Raw genomic sequence first — 25,542 nt, forward strand, 5'->3', positions numbered from 1 at the left:
AAGATTATGCTTGAATAGGGTTAGGGATGGACTCTGCTTCATATGGATGCATAGCCTGTTCCAGACCTTAGGGATCATCTGATACACATATCTGTTGCAACAATATGTCCTATTTATGTTGCAAACAACATTTAAATCCTTGTTATAGTAGTTCTGATGCTATTTTGTGGATGTGCAAAAACTCCATCTGATCTGGATCTGAAGATGCCTTGTATTCCAGGCATAGATTGACTGTCAGTAACCTGTAGGAGACTGGGTATAAAGTTAGGGCTTTAAGGCGATCCACATGAGACGGTGTGTTCATACCCCGGATTTTCTTGACAAACCTTTGTGAGTGTTCCAACCATTGCATAAGTCTGGTCAGGTACATGCTGAAAGGAGCATTATACTCAGTGATGAGTCTGATAAGGGCCAAATAAAGTGACACTATAACGTCCTTGGACCTGGATGCCATGCCCTTACTTATAAGTTGGTCGGTATAGAATGATTTCTTACTACCTTGTCCATATGTTGGTCAAAGAACTGATTACTGTCTACAAATGCTTCCAGATCCCTGACTACCAAATCAATTCTTAGAGTGTCTTCTCAATGGAGTAATTAGGCTGGGTAGCTGTTTTCCCAAAAGGCACTGTAATGCATTTCTTGACAATGAGTTTTGATTTGTGACTTTGGCACCAGTCATTTACATGTGTTAGACCCTCTTGTAAGATGTTTGTGTCATTGGGGAAATCCGTGATAGCTTTTAATGTGCAGTCTGCCAGAGGCCCTTGACATTAGCCTTTACCTCTGAGACATTCATAGTTGTGTACTAGGCTAATGATCACTAGGGTCTTTTAAACCTAGCCATGCATCTCAAATCTCTGACAAGTTCTGGTACCATTGGTAAGTGTAAGCAGGGGCTTGAGAGATAAAACATTTACAAGCAGGGACCTGGAAGAAGAACTATTTACAGGCTACCTGTGCCCATTACAGACATAGGTTTCATACCAGGGGTGAATTTCCTGCTCCCCATCCAGTTGTACAAGTTACACTTCAATTCTTCATTAATTCTTGTGTAAAAGACATGGGCCATTCAGAATGCAGACTCCTCAATGAAATGTATATACCTTGGGACCTAACCAGGTATCAAGTTGGTTTTTGAATATCTGCAAAAAAAGAAGACTGTTGAATATGTAAACAAACCCTGTTACAAAGTCTGACCAATGACTGTATTGTATAGTTTGCTGTTAAGACTGTTCTTGACTTCTCAGTTCTGTTCTGTAAGTAAATATGCACCACAGGTTAATATGCTTGTATTCAGCAATTCAGTATTTGGTAGCAATCAATATTCTTCATTCCAGAGCCCTTTATAGGCTAAGCAAAGTGTATCCTTCAGATATGTGTAACTGACTGAAAAGAGGCCTAGACTTTCCAGTCTTGATGGGTATGGTTTATCTTTACAAATAATAATGTACTTTGTGAATTTTTGTTCAATGCCTTCTAAAACCAGATCATCAACCTTGTAGGAGCAAAACATGTACTCAATGATAGGTCAAACATGTTATGTACAACCTCAACACAGTCGTTATTTCTTGTTGAAAAGTTCTTAAATGTTAAGTCAGTTTTTAATTTTAAGAAAAACTTTTAATGCATTAGCTTTAACCTTTAAGGAATTAGTCCTATACTTAAAATTACTACATATAATACCTAAATCCTTATATTCTGTCAACTTCTATGACTCATAGGAACCTAAGTTTATTTGTTATTCAACTGTTGGTTTCCCACAATGCAAAATAGTGTATTTATCCTTATTAACTTTTAGTCCAGTTAAGTACAACCATTCAACCATCAAACACATGTAAGTGTTGAAGTGATCAATATCTTCTCTTGATATAGTTACACAACCTAGTTTAATATCGTCCACAAACATGGCCATCCAAACATTAGATATTGCAGAAATAAATGAACATACCAAGTTGAACAGTACTGGACCTAGAACTGAACCCTGGAGGGACCCCTTTATTCACTTTAAGCCATCTAGATGTGAAATTTCCTATCCTTACTCTCTGCAGTCTACCAAGAAATCAGTTAGCCACCCAGTGAATCATGTATGGATTAATTTTGTGTTTGAGTGTGGCATCAATGACAACAGAATGATGGACACTGTCAAAAGGCTTAGACAAATCCAAACAGGCCACCACTGCAGACATGCCCATATCTAATGTAATTGTCACTGGGTCATAAAATTCAATTAAATGATTAAATGTAAAACATTTTTTGTGAAACCATATTGAGTGGGGTGCATCAAACATCCCTGACAACCTTGATAATGAAAGGTGAAGTAAGACTAATAGGTTTATAATTACTTATGTTGTCGTTGGGCCCCACTGATGTATTGGAATTATGTCCGCAAGTTTCCAGCTAGTAGGCACAATGCCAGAATACAACAGGTTATTAAAAAATTGAGTGATAGTATAAATATATATCTGAAGTAGTTTACTTCATTTGATATTCAACCTGTGGGTATTCAGATCCGGATTGGATCTGAGACGGCCGCATCACCAGCTTCTGATCCGAGCTCCAAGATCCTTCCCCTACCCATAATGCCCCTCCATCTCCTTCTTCCCTCAGATCTCATTAGCCGCTTTCCAGCCACAGCAGAGTGGTCTCGAGCTCCAGGCATTTAGTGGTTATTTTGGTGAACGTTTAGCTTTTTGTATAGCTAGTGCCCCCTAAAATTCTTATCCTTACCTCCCCTACACCCACGTCAAACGTCGGTACAAAAAAAAAAAAGTTAGATTTAAAATTTATTAGTGTTGTGTTTCCCTGGGCGGCCGCGGTGGTGCAGCAGTTAGCATTGCCACCTCACAGCAAGAGGTTCTCTGGTTCGATCCTCGGCTGAGGTGCCTTCTGTGTGGAGTCTGCATGTCCTCCCTGTGGCCGCATGGGTTTCCACCCGGTGGTCCGGTTTCCTCCCACATCCCAAAGACATGTTGTAGGTGGATTGGACACACTAAATTGGCCCTAGGTGTGAGTGCATGTGTGTGTGTGCCTTCTGTGGAAGGTTGGGTGCCGGGCTGACAACTCAACACTGTGAAACTCCACTGACAATCATGAGCGGACAGGTGATCTGCTGTGGCGACCCTAATCGGGGAAATGCCGAAAGAAGACGTGTTTCCCTGTGTTGCCCTTCCCACAGTTAGTGCTAGAGAGAGAGAGAGTGTGTGTGTGTGTGTGTGTGTGTGTGTGTGTGTGTGTGTGTGTGTGTGTGTGTGTGTGTGTGTGTGTGTGTGTGTGTGTGTGTGTGTGTGTGTGTGTGTGTGTGCCTGCCCGCCCTCCTTAGACATGGCAGATGTTCCTAAGTCTGTCTTTAGGAAATGCAGAGTGTGGCCACAAGCTTTCCCTGGCTGATGGCCACACTCTGTGCGTTGTTTGTTTAGGGTGCAGGCCATCTGGACACAGCCTCCGCGATTTGCACAGGGTTTAATCCTAGAGCCTTCAAGGACCGGAGGGCTAAGTTGATTATGAAAGGCCTCTTGCCAGCATCAGGGACAGCTGTCCCCACTTCGTCTTCTGTGGTACTGGCCGCTACCGTGTCTTCTCCCTCAAAGGCCTCCAGGGTTCAAACCCCTGCTTCTAGGCCTTTGGACTCTGACAGGGGACACATGGATAGGCCCAGAAAGTGACCCCTGACCACTCACAGCAGTCAGGGCCTCCAGCTAAGGCAAAAACTCCTCCTAGGCCCAGCACCCCTCGACTCCATTCTCCAAGGTTTTCACCAGAGTTGGCAGTGTCTCAGCCCCCTTCGAGAGCCTACCCTCACCGGCACTCCCAGCCAGTGTTGGTGGCTTCATCGTCCCATTCCACCCACAGTCTAAGCAAATCAGAGATGGACAGGATGATGGGAAAGTTTATCCGCACCCAAATCCAGATGGGGGTCTTGCCAGCCCCCTCTCCCTACAGGGCGGGGAGTTCTTAGCCCTTCTTTGCCCCATCACTCCTTCTCCAATTCGGCCCTTGGTTTTGGAGTCCTTGGATCCGAGAGCCCTCGGGGTCGGAGGGCTGGAAAGTCTACCTCACTCCGGAAAGGGTAAACAATTTGAAACTTCACGTATCTTACCTTCTTCATTCTCACCGCCCATCAGCGGAATCAGTTCTGCGGGCCTTGGGTTCCATGGCAGCCACTGTCATCTTCTCCCCTTCGCACGTCTTCACATGAAGGTCCTCCAGTGGACGTTAGCAGTTCAGTGGTCCCTACAGGACCTACCCTTGTCCCATCTGATACGCATATCTCGGGCTTGCAAGAGAGTCACTTCTCTGGTGGACTCTTTCTCCAGAACTTGTCCAGGGACATCCCTTTCTTCCATCCTTTCCCACAACCACTGTGACCATGGATGCCTCCCAGCTAGGGTGGGGGGGGCCATTGCTCAGGAAGGACGGTCTAAGGCACATAGTCCCCTTCCAAGACCAACTTGCATATCAATGTCTTGGAGATGAGGGCAGTTCTTTTAGCATTTGCAGGCCCTTCATGACCATCTTCCTGTAGGGATTGTTGCCATCCAGTCAGACAACATGTCAGTGGTCTGGTATATCACCAAGCAGGGAGGAACCAGATCTTACCCCCTTTGTTGAGAAGCCATGAGGGTGTGGGAATGGCCGGTTTCCACCGGCTGCTTTCTGGTGGCAACACATTCCGTGATGGTCCAACATCCTAGTGGACATGCTCAGCAGGACTATTCTGTTGCCTTACGAGTGGTCTCTGAATCCTTCAGTATTAGAACAGATCTTCCTCAAGTGGGGCTGGCTTTGCTGTGATCTCTTCACATCTCCTTCCAATGCGAAGTGCAGAAAGTTCTTTGCTCTGAACCCCCCTCAGGGGGAAGCTTTCCAGAGATGCTCTAGCTCATGCTTGGCCTCCTGGTCTTTTTTATGCTTACCCTCCATTACCTCTCATTCCAAAGTTTCTTCAGAAAGCTCGCAGGCTGGGGAGTACTGTTATCCTCATCACCCCATTCTGGCCTTGTCAAGTCTGGTTCCCTTTCTATGGTCTTATCTAGTAGTTCCTCCATAGATCTTGGATCCAGTTCTGGATCTTATCTCTCACCCTTCAGAGATCCCTCACCCAGACCTGGACACAGCTTGGCTGCTTCAGTTCCAGTAATGATTAAGACTCCCAGTTTATCCTCTCCTATTAAAGCCATTCTGGTGGTGGCCCATACGTCTTTTACCAGAAAGATATACTGTAGTAAATGGAAACATTTCTCTATCTGGGCCTCTCAACTAAATCTAGACCCTTTTTCAGCTCCAGTTCCAGCCATTCTGGAATTTTTGTCTGGGTGCGAGTTCTTTTACTGTTAGAGTGCAACTGGCTACCATTTCTAACTTCCATGTGAGTGAAAACATGGCTTCCTTAGCTTCCTCTAGGCTCTGTAAGACCTTCCTTAAGGGAGCATTTATGTTACGACTGTCAGTGAAAGATCCAACTCTGCCTTGGGCCCTCACCTTTCTCCTGCAAGTCCTAGTTTCTCCTCCCTTTGAACCAGTGGCGGCAATAGACTTATAATTCCTTTCTTAGAAGACAGCCTTTTTGGTGGCCATTACTTTACCCAAGAGGGTATCAGAACTTCAAGCCTTATCCATTAAAGTTCCTTATGTGGTTTTTCATAAGGACAGGTTTTCCCTGCACACGACTCCATCCTTCCTTCCTAAAGTGGTTTCTGAGAACAATATTAATCAATCCATCAGTGTGCCTGCTTTCTTTCCAAACTTCCAAAATAGAGGTAAATACAAGTTACATTTGTTGAATGTACATAGGCAATTGAGGTTTTACTTGCACAGAACAAAACCCTTCCGGAAATCGGATCAACTGTTTATTTCCTGTTCAAGACCCTTTTTAGGGAAACCGGTTTCCAAAGTTAGCATTGTGAGATGGATTTCCCAGTGCATTCTACGGACATACTCTGACAAAAGCATCTCCCCGCCTGGCCTGATTAAAGCCCACTCCACTAGATCAATGGCAACTTCGGCAGCTTTCTGGCCTAGGGTGTGCTGGATGATATTTGTTCTGCAGCTACTTGGTCCTCATCTCATACCTTTGTTTCACATTACAAAGTGGACATGATATCCAGGGGCAGAGCATCCTTTGGCTCCACAGTGCTCCATAATATCCTTCAATGAGGGCCACACAGATAAAGGTAGTTGGGAGACTCTGTCCCACAGGTGAAGATCAAATGATGTAAACTACTTCAGATAAAGAAGTTAAATACTCACCATAATGTTCCATCTGAGTAGTTGTACTTCATTTGTCTTCAACCATCCCTCCCTCCTTTCCCCCAAACCTTGCCACGATTGTCCTATTTTGATATTTGGGAGAGGTGCACACTCGTGCCTCTCCTCCTTATGTTTGTTCTAGATTATCTGAACCTTTACTAGTAAGGTTTTCTTGGGTTGGGTTTATGTTCCTGATTCAGCAAACTCTATCTGAGGGAAGAAGGAGATGGGAGGGGTATTACAGGTAGAGAGAGGAGCTTGGAGCTCAGATCAGAAACTGGTTATGCGGCCATCTCGGATCCGATCCGGATCCGAATACCCACCATTTGAAGACAAATGAAGTGCAACTATTCAGATGGAATGTTATGGTGAGTACATAACTTCTTTTTACTGCAATATGCCCATAAAATACTTGGAATAGTATCAGGTGCCATGCTACTACCCTGTTTAGTATGGCTGAAAGATGCTTGCACATGGGTTAGATTAAAAATTAGGCACATACAGTCTTCTGCCAAGAAGTGCTAATTGAGCAAGTTCACCAATAATCCTCCAATGTTTAGCATTTCACCTCGAACAGAAATTGGTCCAAATATTTTTTTTTAATGTTGTTATCAATGTTTCTAACATAAGAATAAAATTTCTTAGAACAACGACTACTAACTAAATTATCTTCAAATTCATATTTTGCAAATATCAGAGGTATTTAACTTTCTGGAGAGTAAGTTGTAGGCCTGGTTTAAATCATTTCTTTTGAACCTCTTCCAGAGCCTAAATTCCTCCACTTTTTTCTCAAAGGTTTAGTATCACCAGTTTTCCTCCATGGAGGTGTAATCTTCAGTAAACTGTTAGTTATTGTTTTCTTACATCAAGACAAAAGAACTTCAAAAATATTTTCAAAGTCCTGCCATTTATTCACAACATTATTTTCCTCATAGGAACTCAAGTCCATAGCATTTATTTGATTAATAATATTCAGATCAACCAGCTTAGACTTATCAAAAATACTCTTGTTGATTTGTGCAAAAAGCTTTAGTTATTATATTAAATTCAAAAGCTTGAGTGTTCTGAATTGCCTAACTGACAAGGTTAATCTCAAAAATGTTATCTGGAATATTTATAAATAAGAGATCTAAGATATTAATGATCTAATAGGAAAATCAATCATCCAAGTCAAATTGTGTAACCTACATGAATCATAAAATTCATACTCTGACATTACTGATGTTGTGCCATCAGACCACCTGGTCCCTGGAAAGTTAAAGTCATCTAATATTATCTGATTATCATAAAGCATAAACTTGACCAAACCATTGATATACCAAAGTTGATCGGTGCTTGATAATGCAGGGCTTTTATAACAAAATGAAAAGTTTGGTGAGATACCAGAATCAGCGACCAATACTTCCACAAAAATCAGTTCTGAATTATAATCCACTTCCAACACCCTAACATTTAGCCATTGGGCCACAAAAATAACCACTCCTCCTCCTATCCTAAGAACCTGTGTATTGACCTTAGTTTGTTCGGAGAGAGCTTTGTACCTTAAATCCAACTTATCAGTTATTAAAAATTCAAAATCCTTAAACCTTCCAGTTCCATAACTAAGTCAGTCAACTCAACACATTTAACACACTTATTTGTGTCTGAGTCTACTAAATTCTGTGGGTGTGTGCTATACATGAGACAATGAATGCACTGGAAAAGTACTTTTTCATCAGTTAGTGACTGCAGCCACAAATTAATCTGTCCATTTAAAACTGAATTTACAAAAAAACTAAAAAAAATTCCAGATGTTCTGCTACAATCCTGCGCCTTTCACAATTTGATTCAAAACTCGTTTTTACATCGCAACCACACAGTTCATGATCTCTCAGTTCACAAACACTTGCTGGTGCACTTGCTTAAACAGCAAGTCTAGTCTCTGTCTCAAAAACATACCCTTTAAAGTAGTAGGAGGGAAAGAAACTTTGTAATGAATAAAATAAAATACAGTAAAACTCTCAGCTATGGGTGTTTGCCAGTGCACTTGCTTAAATAACAAGATTAATGACACTCTCTCTCAAACACACACACACACACACCTGTTATAGTAGTAGTAGGGAAAGAAACTTTGTAATGAATAAAATACAGTACAATGAAACTCTCAGCTATGGCCACTCTGTTGCATTTGCTTAAATAGCAAGTCTAATCTCTGGCAAACACTTATTCACACCCCTACAAAGTAGTAGCAGGGGAAAGAAACTTTGTAATGAATAAAATGCAATGAAATTCTCAGCTTCCGCTGCTTTCTGATGCAGTTGCTTAAAGAGTAAGTGTAATCTACATCTCACCAACACACACACACCTTTATAACAGTAGTAGCAAGGAAGGAAACTTTGTAATAAATTAAGCAAAAGACTACTCTGTCTGACAAGCACACTCAACCCTTTAAAGCAGTAACAGGGAAAGAAATTTGTAATGAATAAAAATGCAGTGAAACTCAGCTTTGGCTGCTTGCTGGTACACTTGCTAAAGTAACCAGTTTAATCTCTATTTCACAAACACACACTTTAATTGGGTTAGGGAGGAACTCTGCTTCACATGGATGGGAGACTGTTCAAGAGAAGGGATAGTCTCTGTTATACATACTTGTCTCTCCAACAGGTCCTGTTTATATCACAGGCAAGGTTGAATTCTTTGGAACAGGTAATTCTGGTGCTGTTTGTTTTGCTGATATGCAGGAGGTCTATCATGGTAAATTCAACAACGTGTTGCATACAAGGCATATATCTCCCCTTAGCCTGTAGGAGACAGAATACAGGGATAGGGCTTTGACATGGTCTACTTAGGACATTTTATTTACACCCTGTATTCTTTTAGTGAGGAACTTCTGTGGACATTACAGTTGTTGGATGTGCCTGGTTAGGTACATATCAAAGGGAGCATTGTACTCAGTGATAGGTCTGATGAATGATAAATGCTGAATATAGAGGAACAATGACCTCCTTGGACCTAGATGTAATTTCTTTGTTTATAAGTTGTATAACTTAGAATTATGTCCTCACTATTGTAGACACTTGATAGTCAAAGGCTAGATTGCAGTGTACATGTCCCCAAGTCCCCTGACTATTGGGATGACTGTTATGGGGTGTGTTGTCAATATGATAGTTACCAGGGTGGATAACTTCCCGAAGGGTAATATTATGCATTTCATGGAATTTAATTTTAGTCTGTGGCTCTTGACAGAAGTTATTTGTCTGTGTCAGCCTTTCTGGAGAACATTAATGTTAGTGGGGGTTCTATGACTGTTCCTAATTTGCAGTCATCTGCAAATTTGGTTAGTCAGAGGCACTTGACATTGGCCATGACTTCAGAAAAGTACATGTCAAAAAAGAGTTGTCCTAGGACCAGTCCGTAAGGGACTCTGCTTGTGACTAGCCTCATTGTAGGGGTGACCTCCCCAATTCTAACTTTCTGGATGCTGTTTGCGAGCCAGCTAGCTATCCACTAGGTAATGTAAGGGTTTGTACCTAACCTTGAGTTCGTCAACAATGCCAGAGTGGAGTATTGTGTCATAGGATCATAGGAAGTTACTAGGCTGTTGGCCATGAGGCCCTTATAAGCCTAACCAAGAGTTTAGCCCATGTTTAGACAAATCGGCACCCGATACCCCTGTCCAGCAGGGACACATGTGGAATCCCAGGGATGTATTTTCTATTTCCCATCCAGTTATCCAGGTTGCACTTAAAAAGGGGTAAAGAGGTACTGTGCTTGATGTGAAGGAGTCTGTGGGACACACATCTGTCGTGGCAGCAAGTCCTATTGATGTCACAGACCAGGTTGAGGCCATGTGTGCAGGTTACTCAAGTGGAACTTGACTTGCGGATATGCAGCAGTCCCATCAAGGTGGGGTTCGAGATCGCCTTGTATGCCAGACAGAGGTCACCTCTGAGGAGTCTGTATGAAGCTGAGTAGCGAGATAGGGCTTTTAGCCCATCTGTGTATGGTATATTTTTGAGCCCTTGGATTCTCCTGGTGAAGAACCCCTGTTGTCTCTCCAGCTGCTGCTTGTGGTTTGTGAGGTTAATGCAGAACAGGGCATTGTACTCAATAATGGGCCTTATAAGGGAAGAATACAGGGATGTTATGATTTCCTTGTGCCTGGATGAGATACTTTTGCTTATGAGGTGGGCCATGTAGAAAGCTTTCCATACAATGGAAGTAACATGGTGGTCAAAAGTCAGGTTGCTATCAATCTGGGTGCCCGAATCCCTCACAATTGATTGTGTGCTTAGGACATTGTTATTAATGTGATAATTTGTGGGGACATCACTCTCCCCTAAGGGGATGATGATGCATTTTTTGGTATTTAGCTTGAGGCTGTGCTTTGTCCAAGTGAAGGTAGGGCCTGTGAACTATTTTGCTCTCATCCATTGCTTTGGTGACATGCTCAAAGAAGTCCACCAGGTTGAGTAGACATGACCTGCCCTTGTCAAAACCAAATTGGGTTGGGTCCAGTATCTGGAGGTTTCCTATGTCATTACTGACAATTTCCATGATAATCCTTTTCATGGCTTTGCATATGAGTCTAGTGAGACTTATGGGCCTGTAGATGGCCCATCTTTGTGCAAAGAGATGACTGTTACTGTTCTCCTTTCATTTGGCATGAAGTCTATAGTTCATTAACAATCAAGAGAGCCTGATAGGCCATGTTTCATGCTATTTAGAAGGCATCCTGGGATATTGTCTGCAGTGTTCTTGGGCATAGAGCTTTGAGGACCTGTTCCGTAATGATAGTTAGGGAGTGATGTTTGATGTTATTAACTAAGGGGAGGTTGAGGGGGAGATAGGGATAAAATTAGGACTGAATTTGTCTGCAAGTAGGATTTGCTATATCTTCTGGTTCAGTATGGGTGGCTCCATTAACAATGAGCTCTGCACACAGTTGTGTATTATTTTTGAGGTTGCAGACATAGATAAAGAATGCCTTGTGGTTGTCCTTGGCCTGGGAGGCTAAATGTACCTCAGATTTGGCTTTGGTAGACTTTATTTGTCCTGTGAGTTGTTGGATGAGAATGCTTTTATCATGCTTGGTGCTACACCTCCTAATCTTTGCCTTAATTTTCTTCCTTCTGTTATGCAGCCTATTGATCCGATTCCAACAGTGTGGCTTGTTTTAGGAGTTAGTTCTGTACTTATTCCTGGTGGGTACAGCTGCCTCTGTGCAGCTATTAACATGGTTGCTTGGGGTTTCTGTTACAGTTCCACATAGGCAACATTGTTCTCAGCGTTTGTGGAGGCTTGAAATTTTGCCAGGTTATCACTTAATAGTTGTACGTTAGCCTTAGTGTAGTTACTGCAATTTCCAGGGTTGGCTGCGGTTCTGCGTTTTATTTTACATAAAATTAGACTGTTTTATAGTCTAACCTTACCAGAGAGGACTTTACAGTAGGGGCTGTGCAGCTCTTTCCCATATTAATGAGGTCCTGGTTCACTATGTTTGCTCCCCTGATTGGCATATTGACATTCTGTTAAATGAGTTTGTATTTACAAAATGCAAGAATCTCTGTGCCTGCAAGTTTGGTGTTATTTATGATTCCCATTTAATAGTGGGGTAATTAAAGTTGCCATGAATATGGTATTGGTTTAGATGGTGAGTTCTTCCAGTAGGCTTGAGTACATGTTATAGGTTTCCTGGTTCCAAAGAGGGGACTTATAGCTTGCAAGGAACTGGTATGGGATTTTGCCTATGGTGATTTGAACATGGAGGACCTCAAGTGCATCATCTTATTTGACCAGCCTTGTGGTATATTTATTTTTTATGTAAATCGAGACACCTCCATCTTTAGTCTCTCTCTGTTTTGTATCTGGTCTAAATGTATGGACAGCATTATAGTCTTAACACTGCCAGTGTACTCTCCTTGGCTTTAAACCATGTTTTAATGACTGCATAGATGTCAGCATTCTGTAATGTGAGGAGAGCTTGTATGGAGTGGAGTTTATTGTTTTAGATTGCTAGCATTGAGGAGTAACTCCTCTAATTTTTTTGGTTTTGCTTTGCTATGTTGGAAGTACTTTCAGGTTGGCATGGCCTATAAAAGGCAGTATGGTGGAGGACAATGTTTTAGCTACTATTCAAAAGCTTAGTGGGTAGAGATGCAGACCATCCCTGTGAAAGAGTGGTTTGTCAACCATTTTCTTCCATGTTGACAAATATTGCACCATCTTAGTATGTCACCAGAAACTTAAACCATTATTAAAGTCATTCATCTTCTGTTCATATTGTGGCATCATTCTTGGAGAAGGTAAAATTCTGCTCAATGTTAGGCTAATATCAGCCTTGGGTACATATTCCAAGAGCTCCATGATGTTTCTCCTCATTTAGTCTAGGGAGGTACATCTCAGGTCATTTACACCTACATGGACTATGAGTCATACTGGTATTTGTGGTTCAGTGAACTTAGTGTGTGCATAATGTGTTGATCCTGGCCACTGATAAGCAACTGACTGTGACTTTCTCCTTAGCCTGGTGAGAGGGATGTCAGTGTGCCTGACAATGCAGTCTCCAGTGACCAGAATGTTGGCTTGTGTGGTGGCTTGCCTTATGGGCTTAGAAGTAGAGGCTTCATAAGATGTGGCTGTATGTGTTTATGTGGGTGTTGCTTTGAAAGAGTGTATTCAGGACTGCTGAGGGCATTTGTTATGTGTACTTCATCTAGGATGTCTTTGGGGTTTAGGAAGGTTGCATGTAAGTGCCTCAGCATATGTGGGTCTATGTGTCTGCTTTGTACTGTTTGTGATGGGTGTAGTGTGTGTACTACTGACAACCTGATTTGACAATAGGAGTGCTTTTCCTCCACTGACATTGTATAAATACATCTCTCATATACCTTATCCATTTGTTTGAAAGTTGACTGGTTGTTTGAGAGCTTAGTCTCCAGTGACATTGTATAAATAGATCTCTCACATGCCAGTGAGAAATGCATTTACACAGCATGCACCCCTGAGGCACCCCACTGGTGACTGGTCACTTAGTGGAGGTGGTTTCACCAATCCTGATTTCCTGGGTCCTGTTGGTGAGCCAGCTGGCAATCCAGTAAGTTATGTAGGGATTTATGCCCAATTCAGTGAATTTGTCATGCATCATTTCCCCCTCATCTTTTGCCTTTGTGACCTTTTCAAAGAAGTCCACCAGGTTTAGTAGGCATAACCTTCCCTTGACAAAGCCAGACTTGACTGGGTCCAGTGTCTGAGGGTTGCCTATGCATTTATTGATAATTTCCATGATAATTTGTTCCATGGCTTTGCATATTAGACTAGTCAGACTACTGGTTCTGTAGTTTCTGTGGTCGGCTGATGACACACCCTTGTGAAGTGTGGTAACAGTTGCAGTCTTTCATTCTTGTGCTGCAAAGCCTGTTTTGAGGCTGTAGTTGAAAAGTGACTCAAGTGATCCTCAAATGTCATATTTCAAGCTGTTTAGGAGGCATCTTGGTATATTGTCAGGACTCACTGAGGCTGCATTTTTGGCTTTAGCAAGTGCCACCAAGACCTGCTTCCTGCTAATAGTTGGTGGGGTTATGCTAGTAGCTATTTTATGGAGGAGTTGGGAGGAGTGGAGCAGGGGTGACGTTTGAAGTGAATTGTCAGCCAGCAGGTTCACTGTGTCACTCTGCTTAATGAAGATGGCACCATTGACCACCAGTTTAGCACACTATTTTGTGCTGGCTTTGAGGTTATGGACATAGATGTAGAAGGCCTTCTGGTTGTCTTTAGCCTGCGAGTCTATCTTGACCTCATAATTGGCCTTGTTAGACTTGACAAGACCTCTTTATTTCCTGTTTACTTGAATTAGAGAGCTGTTATCATTATAGGAGTTGCACTTCCCGATTTTAGCCATGTCTTTTTTTCCTTTCATTATATACCATATTAATGTTAGGATTCCTCCAGTGTGGTTTGTTTTTTAGAATTTGCTTTAGTCTTTCTTCTAGTAGGTACAGCAGCCTCTTTACAGCCGTTTACATGGTTGTCCACGGTCTCTGTGAACAATTCTGCATAGGTTGTTGTGAACTCAGGGTTAGGAGCGGCACTGAATTTTCACAAACTATTGCTTAATATGATGTAGTTTGATTTGCAATAGTTCCTGTTTGCTGAGTTTACCAAGTTGATTTTTATTTGTGGTCTGACTTCACTGGTGAGGACGTGACACTGTGGAGTATGCAGCACACTCCCATACTGGTGAGTACCAGGTCCAATATATTTGAATCTGTGGTGAGTGTGCACACCATCTAGTCAAGGGTGTGTGTGTTAATAAAGTCCAGGAATCATTGTGCCTGTGAGTTTGAGGTCTGTGTATGTTTCCCAGTCTATAGAGGGGTATATAAAGTTTCTTATGAATAGAGTATTTGGTTTAATGGTGAATGTCTGCAGTAGGACTATGTATGAATTATGGGATTCTTGGGGTATAGAAGATGACTTATAGCTTGATAGGATATGGTATGGAACTTTGTCTATGGTGATTTCAGTATGGATAAACTCCAGGGCATAGACTTGTTTAACCAACCTAGAGGTATACTCGTTCTAATGCAGATTGACACTCCTCCACCTTTTGTCCCTGTGTGTGCAGCTGATGATCTAAATGTGTGGAAGGTAGTTTAGCCTTGCACTACTGATATACTTGCAGATTTAAACCATGTCTCAGTAACAGCAGAGATGGCTATGTTCTCCAGAGTGAGGAGAGCTTGTAGGTTGTGGAGTATATTTTATGCTCCTGGCATACTACAGTAACAATTTTGGGTTTTATATGCTATGTTGTTAGGTTTATCAATTTGGCATTGGCTAAAAATGGCTCTAAGGAGGTGGAAAAAGGTTTAGCCAATATTCTGAAGCATAGGAGGCATAAGTGCCGATCATCATTTGCAAAGCAACATGGTTTGTTAATCATATCCTCCCATGCTGACAGATACTGAATCCCCCTGGAAAGATACCAGAAACTAAAGCTATTATTGAAGTTAATCATCATTTGTTTGTATTGTGACATTCTTGGTGAAGTTAGAGTGCTGCTCAGTGCAGTGCGTATACCTGTCTGAGACATATTCAGAGAGATCAATAATGTCTCTCTTTGTATAGTCTATGGAGGTGCATCTGAGATCATTAAAACCCATATGAACTGTGGTAGAATCGTACTGGTACCTGTGGTGTAGTGACTTGAGGGTGTGAGTAGCTGGGTGATTCTTGGTTTCAGATAAGCACTAACCGTTTATCTTCTCCTTGTTCAGTCTGATGAGTGGGGCATCTGTGCCTCATACAATAGAGTCCTCCAGTGACAAGAGTCATGTGTTTGCTTGCCTCATGGGCATTGCTGTTGGTGTTGCTTTTGTTGCGTGCTTTAGAGATTGCTGAGGATAGGTGTTGCTGTTTATAAGCTTATGAGGTCTCTGAGGTTTGGGAAGATTGCCTTTAATGCCCCATCATAAGTTGGTCTGTGTGTTGTCTTAACAGCCTTGCTTGTGAGATTTTTGGCTCCAGTGAAATTGTTTATGTGCACCTCTCAGATATTGTTTTTTTTTCTTTAAGGATTAAATGATTGCCTGTGAACACGAGACAATTGCTATATTTTTCTCAGGATTCTCATATCTAACAGGCTAGCTATGGAGATGTTCAGAAATTGCATATCCATATTTTCTGGACCTCTGATTGATTGTGTAGGTACTGAAGGTTATGGACTGATTTATATAAAGGTCTCCTTAGGTGGTTTCTTTTTGGCACTTGACTAGGTTAGATTTGATAGTAGTAGTGTAATGTGCAGACTAGTTGCTCAAGCTTGTCTCCAGACAATGGCTTAGTTTTAACCACACTAAGTTACAGGTTTCAGCTTTAAGGGTAGTTGTATAGATAAACTTTACTCAAGTGATACTGTTTTGCTAGATGGTCACTTAGTAATATGGATATATAGAAAACAATAGGTGAAAAAAGTACTTGAATAGCTTAATCAACAGACAGTAGCAATGAAAGAAGGTAGGGAGGGACTTATGACATCAGATTACCATAATGGGTGGGAGCCAGAGAACACAGCCTTTTAAAAACCACAACAGGAAAAAGGTTTGAAAGTTGGGAAAGAATTCTGTCTTCAAGAAGTGGACTTCCTAGAGAGGTATCCAATGAAATAAAGTCTATATTGGAATTCTAGTCCTATGGTTAGAATTTCAGAAATTTTAGTTTAATGTCTCAGTGGGGGCTAGGGCAGACACAAAGAACAGAGGGAAAACAGTAGCAAAATAAACAGAAAGGCACAGGAATGCAACTTTAATCAGATGATAAGAGGAATATAAGACTCTAACAGCAAACCTGGAATATAAACAGCTGTAAAAACACTGAAGCACAAATCCTGGAGCAGAATTCACAGTACTGCCACTACTGCAATCCCAACATAGACTAAGGCCCCAGACTATGCAGACATTTACCAGTGGGACTGTTATGGAAAAAAAAACATTCTGTTGTAAGTGACTACATGAGGTTGAAATTTGACAGTAGTACACATTTCTGCCTCATCTAAGAATGAAAGTACAAGATTAAGGCCCCAGACATGGGCCAAAATACAAACAGCTTTAACGAGTAATTCTACTTAAGGAGATAGAAGTGCACTATAATGTATACATGATGCTAAAATCTTGCAGCAATAGACAATCTTCCCACAACTGCAAATGAAGCTACACGTCTAAGGTCCCAGAACAAACTAAAACATAAAGTAAAAATAAGGTAACATTTTTGGCTAAAGCATGGGAAAAAGCAGAAAAATACAAAAAGCATCACCACACCAGTCACTATAAATGCAATGTAAAATATTTAAACATAATTTAAATAAAAACTTTTTTCTTCCTTTTGGATGAAAAGCTTGTTTTTCACACTTCAGGGATTTCCACACCTCTCAGAGTCTTGAATGTACCTTAAAGTGTAATGTAATGTACTGTTATAATAATACACATTTGTTTACCAGGTAGGCCCATTAGACACACAACCTGTTTTCAGGGAGTGCCCCAAGGAGGAATGTCTGCTTAAGTGACTTACTGAAGGTCACACAGTAAGCAAATGAAGACAGAGAGTCCAACTGTATACCACAGGAACATCATCCTTAACCTTAACTCTCTACACTAGAGATTTTTCTTTAGTTGTTCTCTGATACTGTTATTTTGGTGTTGGAAAGGCTCTCCATCAAAGGGTGCACTTCAACAGAACTACTTTTGTTCTTTTCCTTCTGTTTGGGACTATTATTTGGACTTTGTGAATCCTAACTAACAGTGAAAGCTATATCATGATGCTTGTACTGTAGACTTTGCATCCTGAGCTGTCTGCCATTAACTTTAAGTAGAAATAACTACAGTTGCCGTTACAGTTTTATACCATTAGACTATCGCTTTGACAACAGCATCATCCCCTCTTTTCTCATTTTGTACCTGGGGTTTGGGGTTAAATTGTTTTCCATTCTGTGTACAACTGAAATACTTTTCTGTGTGGATAATCAGATCCCATTTAAAAGAGTTTGAACTTGTTTGAAAAGGATTATGGCTGATGTCTTGTTTTGTTTTCTCACATCATTGGTTTGACTGTTGCTGTTTGTTATTCTAAAGAGAGAGACTATTTGGGCATCAGCTGGCATCATAGTGTAATGTTGGTTGGCTCATTGAAAGACTGGTTCTGAAGAAGTCAGTTATATTGACGAAAGCGCTAAACTTTTATTTATTTAAATAAACTGATTCTGAGGACTCGCAACTTTAGTGCTCCTTTTTGGTTATTCATTAAAAGACTGGCCTGTAAATGAGTTCTTGCTATTAGATTAGCAGTCTACTATTAATACATGTAAGAGGTTTGTCACTGTAGAGTTATCAGTAGCCCTCTCCTGAGAACTACTGTCTGTGTGTGTCTCTGTCCAAGTCTATTCATTTACTGATGATAAGTTGACACTGGAAGGTACTGGGCTGAACGTGAGATGGTCAAATCTCGGTGAATCCATGATTATAATCCTGTTGTGGATCTGACAGTTGCAGTTCTTTTAGGTGTGATAGATGTTGGTCATAACCCAATGTAGTAGTGCACATTTGCTGTAAGTGCTTAAGGCCATTCACCACCTTACATGTACAGTTGAGTGGTAATAGTGCAGATTTGGGCATTGTGATGCCTGTCACCTCATCACTTAAACATGAATGTATGCTTGTCTATGACACACTTGGTGGCAGCAGTGGGATTTCATTTCCTTAACTCCTGCTGTTTGTTACATGCTCTGAGAGAGAGAGAGATAAACCTTTAAGCTGGTTAGAGTGCCATTGGCAAAGCATGGGCTTGACATCTTGAGGATAAGCTTAGTCTGGATGCTAGCTATTCTGCTTATCAGAAATCTCATGAAAGAAAGCTTCTTATTTGTCCATTGAAATTTCTGCTGTGTCAGATCATTCTGCTGAGCTGTTTTGAGTTTGGGGTAGATTGTGTAGTCCAGCTTGATTCACCATTTCGAGAGCCTTTTCACCATCTCAGTGTGAGGAAGCTGCATACTTTTTTTTTAAGTTAAGGTTGCCAAGATAAGGCTCTTCTTTCCCCATATTGCATTATTTGTAGTGCATTGATGAGGGTTCAGTCCACAGCTACTTGATGTATGCTGGGCTTATTTTGGCTGTGTTGGTCGTGATGAGACCATAGAACCATAGCCAGGTCATCTGGCACCCTGTGTAGTCCTACAAACTGATGCCCCTAACTTAATTTGAGGAGCAAAAAAATAGAAAAAAAATTCCTCTTCATCTCTGCTTCTGTAACGTAGCAATGGCTGCAGATGTAACAAACAGATTGCTATCGTTACACACTGAAGTAGCACTTCAACCATGACTGCTAATGCAGTATTGGCATTCATACATCAGTGCAGTTCTGCAGTGTAGTACCACTGGCCCTTGCTACTGACTCTGTGACATCTTGCACCTAGGGCAGCCACTACCATTGCTCTGCACTACTTATGGTTCTGTGAAGCCAAGAACCTATCAGTTGTATGCTGATGATACTCTGCTTCACTTCTTCGGTCATTAAACTGTGCTAGACTGGTATCATACTTGAACAGTAGAATCTGTTCATACTGGTGCATGCCATTGTATATCCTTCAAAATTTCCTCTTCTTTCCCACCTTATAATACTTAAGGAAATAGGTTAGCATTTGCTCCTCAAGTTGATTATTTGGGTGAGGTTTGTGACCACAAGCTGGCACTAAAGGGCTAATTGTTTGCTGTTAAAACTTAGCATTTCCCTAATATGGATCCTTTTCCCATCACTGGACTTGGCTGCGTACTCTTTTGATTGGATGGCTACAGTGCACTTTTGCTTGAACTGTCAATTGGAGATCTAGCATGGCTGCAGAGGTGCAGAATTCTAATGTGAAATTATTGACTAAGAATTCTCATTCCTGTCACATTATTCCTTTGCTGCAGGAGTTGCTGGTTACTGCTGGGTCCATGTTTTGGAGGCTTGATCTTAATTACTAGACTCTGCACAACTTCGCCATGCATATTTGAAAGATCTTTTGTTTTATTATTCCCCCAACTAGACTTCTCAAGCATCAGGTGGGGGACTGCACTGCAGTCAGAGTATCTTTTGCTTCTCTTGCCCCATTCCTCTGGACTGAGGCTTCCTTCAGGAGGTCACGGAATGTTTGTCTTTATTTATTTTTTTATTTATGTTCTTGGTTATGGGTATAGTCCTGCTCCAGAGGGACTATTTTTAAGTGCAGGCCAGGGGTGGAAAAATATAGAAATCTGATGTACATTATGAAAATGTACCCAAGCTATGGAGATCAAATATGTATTATCCAAATCTTTTTAGAAGCATCTTCCTAAACATTGGTGCAGGTGTGCACATTCACCACTTTCTAAAACTATTCTGTATGCTACTGTTACCTTTTAGTTTATGGGCTGCTTGTCGACATTTTGTTGTTCATTACTTAGTAACACATTAAAGTGTTTAGCTTTCCTCTGCCCCTTCTTTCCTGCTTCTCCATCTTTAATAAGTTTCTTGTATTCCTCCCTTGGCCTTTTTTGTTATGTATTGTAATAATAATAAAAGGCTTTGGGTCCCTTTAGTTAAAGTGGTAGGCATTATTTAATGCTCTGATCAACCATTTGTTGTACATCTGCCATTCTATGCAGACACATTAGCTGGTAGTTAGACCTCATTAGCTGTTGTCTGCCTTGGGTGGATATTTCTGTCTCCATCACTATCAAGAAAGTAATTCTTCATAAGAGCATGTCTTACCTACTAAACTGATAAATAAAACTACTTTTGTGGCAGACTGATTTATTGTAAACATTTCCATTGTCAGTCTGTGTTCTTTTTGGGTCCTGATCCCAAAAAGCTTGTCAGCTTTGTTTAAAGGTTAAGAATATTACTAGGAAATGGAGGTTGAAAATTCTTTCATTTTTATCTCATAAAAATCTTCAAAAGTTATAAAAGTATTTTGAAAAGAAGGGTTATTTTATATCTAAGGACTCTTCTTAAAAACAAAGAAAGAAAGAAATAGAAGTTCTGAGAAGTAAAAAAAAATGTTCCCAGACTTCCACTGCAAGAAATTAAAAAGTCACTCAGGTGAGCAAAAAATCTACAGAATTGGTAAACATGTTTTTTTGTAAATTAAATGGTCTACTCCGATGCCTTTTTCTGCAAAATTATTTACAAGGACATGAGCCTCAAACTTGGCAAAAGGATTCTGATAGCATTATTGTTGGGATGCCTAATGGATCTTTACTGACAGGAGATGAAACGGTAGCACTGATGTCCATACCCTCCATGTTTGTTGCTAGTCTTCCCAGAGTTCTACTACAAATAGCTTGCTATACAGTACTAGAAGTTAATGAATGAGTCGGCGTATGCTCATCAGTCTTACTGCTGCAGTTGCCTAAGCTACATGGATTATTTTCTGCCCAAGATATAACAGCTAGCCAGTCTGCAAAGGTCTCTGACTGCTTTCCACACATGAACCCAGGCTGCCAGGGCAGAAGCTCCCTTGTGGAGAAAACCAGTAGCCTGGATGCCATAGTCTTCAGTACTTTCTTGCTGCCTCTAGAGAGTTCCTCTGGGCTTCAAAGGATCAGTCGCCAGCCTTTTTCTATCACTTCTGGCAGATTACGTTTCCCTGTTGAGGAAACCTTTCCACACTGTTTTTAAATAATTGTACCTGTTTTTGATAGAACTGGTCATCAGTCTGTTTAAGAATGCCAGCATTTTTAATTGTTTCTGCTTTCATGGAAACAATTGAGTTATAAATATTTAAATACTAGCTATTTATTTTTGTGAGGGGGGCTATTTTAATTCTAAAATGTACTGCCTTTGCTTATCTTTGAGATGAAAAGGGAATAGAAAAGAATATTTACATGCGATATTATATGTAATGCTTGTATACACTTTGTGACAGCCTACCTTTTTTTCCTTCCTGCAGTCACACTTGTATGATTTTTGTGTGAGAAGATTGTTTTTGTGTGCTACTTTTCAACTGTGTTGTGTGTGGGTGGAGTGTTTGTGTACACTATACTTACCCTTTGACTTATGGACTTCAGGCTCTCTTCCTCACTCAGGACTGTAGTACTTAAAAAGAAAAAGTCTTCCAGAGAGGCCTTGCCTTTTCTGTGGGCTTTCTCTTTGCTTCAGCCATTGGTGGATGATTCTGCAGTGACCACTAATGGTAATTCAGACCACTCACTGATTTCCTAGGGACCAGCTGGTTTTGCTCCTTCTGCCACCGCAGATCAGGGTTTAGCCATGTCCTCTTCATCTGTTCTAGTGTCCATTCTGGGCATGGGAGTACCACTTTCTTTTGGTGAGATGATTTTTCCAGGGAATTTGGCTCAGCATTGCCGGCATAAGAGATCTGTTCCTGTTCTGAAGAGCCTTCTGTTAGATGGTCGTCTTCTAGGGATGTCCCTAGATAAAAAAATAAAAGGTTAGACATATTTCCTCTGACAATGCCATTTCAGTTAATAGGGTTGTTAAAAACTGGCCATGTTTTGTTGGTGAGTTCTGTGGCAGGTAAGAAAGTTGGTGAGCATCCGTCATTCGCTTTAGAAGGGCAACAATATTAAGCTAGACCTTTAAAAATTTTTATTTTATTTAACATTTTTTTTTTGTTTTTTTTAACATTTGTTTACCAGGAAAGTCCAACTGAGACAGAGCCCATTTTCACTGGAGGCCTGGAGAGAAATGCTCCAGACGCATGCATTTGGAATGTGGGAAGAAACCTGAGCACCCAGAGGAAACCCACATGAGCATAAGGAGAACATGCAGACTCTGCACAGAAGGCACTCCAGCCAAGAATCGAACTGGAGAACCTCTTGCTGTGAGGCGACAAGGCTAACCGCTGCACCAAAATAATTTGAACTATAGGAAGCTTACTTAGGAAATTAAACCCCATGCAAATAAATCTCAGATATTAATGATTGTATTTCAGTTATTGTTGTCCTTAAAATGAGGTCTTTTCAGATGTTATAATGAAAAATATATTCCTTTAAAGTTTTTCCATGATTACTAATGTAATCAAAATGTCCGCCATGATAGTATTTGGCAGCAACAGAAGGCTATATATAGTCTCCCTTCTCACAAATTCCGACCCGACCCGCCAAGCTCAACTCTTCCTTACACCATTAAAAAAAAATATTTACATGCCAGACAAGATCAAATCCTTTCTTTCCATAATCATGACAGTCTAACTTCCATTTGAGTACTACAGCTGCTCAAGCTGGCCTACAGCATCTTCAAGCTTCTTACCCTATAAGCAAGAAGAGCCATTAACATATTAATCCCCAGAATCTAATATTCCTTGACCATTATCACGTTTCTTTTTGGACATAGCATAATACTGCAGACTACGTAAAGTACAATTCTAGGATTAATCTGGTCAGCCTTACAGATCACCACTCTGCCCCTATTTAGCAAGCCAAATCGCTTCCTATTTCAGCCAGATCCACCAACATCTTAAACACCTTCACTTTTAAGCTGCTTAATGAAGGCCTTTGCCCTCCTTTTACCTATAAATTTATGGTAACTGAAACTTGTAAGGCATTAGAAACATTTCCTTACTGAAGCTCCACAAGTCTCCTTTCTCTGTGAAAAGTCTTTTATACTAATTGTCCTCAACTGTGTGGACCAATACCTGAAGAAATTTCTGATACAAATAATCTCTCGGTTTTTAAGAGCAAGTTAAAAGCTCATCTGAGACAAGACTATAAATGCAATTGTTTTAAAGATACAATTAGTTATCCTACCCATTACATTAATTTTAACAAGCAGATTGTCCTGCTCATACTCCCATTGATTATTCCATATTCTTTAGTTAAAATATATTTTTATATATTATACATATGTTTTTATTTTTTTTCTATATTATGTTCACATATACATTGTACATTCTGTTTTAGTCCCACCATTGCTTTTCCACACTACATCTTGCCTTATTTGTGCTCGTAGCTATTATGATTTCTTATCTGTCCATTTCTGCCCTTATTTTATTCAGAGTTCTCTTTACCCTTTCTTCTTATGTCTGTCATATTCTACATATTGCGCAAGTTTGCTGTGCTTTTTAATGACTATCTTTGTTTATCATATACTATACTTTCTAAAGTGTCAGTTGTTGTCAGTGTTTGAAAACATGTACACTGTCTTGCCTTATGGCCCCTGCCTTTCAACAGTTCATCAACCCAGTTAACAATCAAATAAATAAATATGTTCATTCAGATATAGAGCTGGTTGCTGTAAAATAGTTTAATGCATCTGCTGCAGGTAGTAGCAGGAATGAAACCCAACAGTATATGTTGTGTTCAGCTAAATATCTTTGCTGCAAATAAAGATGCAGTAATTGCAATGAAGGATGTATGGTTTCACTTTATTATATCATATTTATTCATTAGTGTGTATCAGTATTAGGTTATGCCTCCGACTAAATATAATATAGTATTCTGAATTGCAGACTTACAAGGTCATGAAATTGCAAAAACTATTAGGACCTTATTCTAACTAAATCTCCTGGAAATGGGATTTTTTTTTATAAATGTTTTGTGCTTAATCCAAGTGTCAAATGAATATTTATGGCATCACTGACTGGAAATGATTTGTTTTCTGTCATGTAATTTTAGTCTGTGTTCTGTAGTCTTCAGGGTGCCTTACAGCTGAAGCAGGATTTTGACATAATTCGAGATCTGATCCAGTCACAGGAATATGGTTTGTCATCTGAAGTCAAGCAAACTCTGCTCTCCCTTCAAATTTTCCATCATATGGACAGTGCCATTATCTGTCTTCTGCAGCAGCCCATGAGCAGGACATACAGGTCATCACATACCTGGGAGCCATTCTGGAAATGCTGTAAGTGTATGCTAATGTATTGTGAACCAGAGCTGTTTATGCAGATCAGTGTTGGCACTTGGCTATTACAGCTGCTGCGTATAACACATTTAGACTTAGAATCAAAATGCACTGGTAAGCTGTTCATAAGACTAGTTAATTGGATTGTTTATTACCTTGTTTTTATACCACCTCTTAACTCAACCTGTGGGTTTTACAGGTTATTTGTTTACTTACATTATTCTTTCATGTTTTATTTTCTTTGTTTATTTCAGTCAGAAAGACTTTTAAATATCTAATCCAAGGTGCTACACAGTTAATAAAAAGTTGAGATTACACACACACACGCACACACACACATACACATTTATATGTATAACGTTTCTTTTTTTTTTATTGTATTTGTTTTTCGGGTAAATTAATCTGACCCCCTTGGTCCTTTTCAGCTGTAACATAAGCTAGAAAGAAAAGGGTAAAGGTATATGTGGCAGTTGTAGTTAGTCTCTTAGCGTATTTATGCCATGCCTGCTAAGTAGTTAGCAAACAGGATTGACTCTATGAGCGTTGAAGGTTGTGCGTTAGGCCCGGCAAGCCAGCACATAAAAATCTACTGCCAATCATTAGCGGATCGGAGTTCCGCTGTGGCGACCCCTAACCGGGAAAAGCCAAAAGACACAACATTGACTCTATGAGCTGTTAACAGACTGCTTCATATAGTGTAGGATTTGATTCCCTTGAGCATCCATTTGCTTGCTTTGTGACAGAGCAAATCACATAACCAGATATTGCTCTGGGGCAGCTGAGAGGCTTAGGCTCCTCAGTGGCCTTCTACACTGCATTTCTAATAACTATCTATGAACCTGTATGCTGGAAGATGCAGACCATTATTAGGGTACACCTTAAAACTTAAGCCTGACTGTAGTTTTTGTGGTTGACAGACACTGATGTTGGACATTGCAA

At 40.5% G+C, this 25,542-nt stretch overlaps 1 protein-coding gene across 1 annotated transcript in view; it reads left to right on the forward strand.

Annotated features, from left to right (window-relative positions):
• The window catches only part of CCDC142 (coiled-coil domain containing 142), a 918,569-nt gene that overhangs the window by 838,483 nt on the left and 54,544 nt on the right, over positions 1-25,542 (forward strand). Inside the window, exon 8 of the mRNA XM_044063462.1 lies at positions 24,392-24,603. Within this exon, the coding sequence (XP_043919397.1) occupies positions 24,392-24,603 (212 nt within the window). The remainder of the gene's footprint in view (positions 1-24,391; positions 24,604-25,542) is intronic.

The sequence above is a fragment of the Protopterus annectens genome, chromosome 2.part1, assembly GCF_019279795.1.
Source record: "Protopterus annectens isolate FY-2018-M chromosome 2.part1, PAN1.0, whole genome shotgun sequence".
Lineage (NCBI taxonomy): Eukaryota > Metazoa > Chordata > Ceratodontiformes > Protopteridae > Protopterus > Protopterus annectens.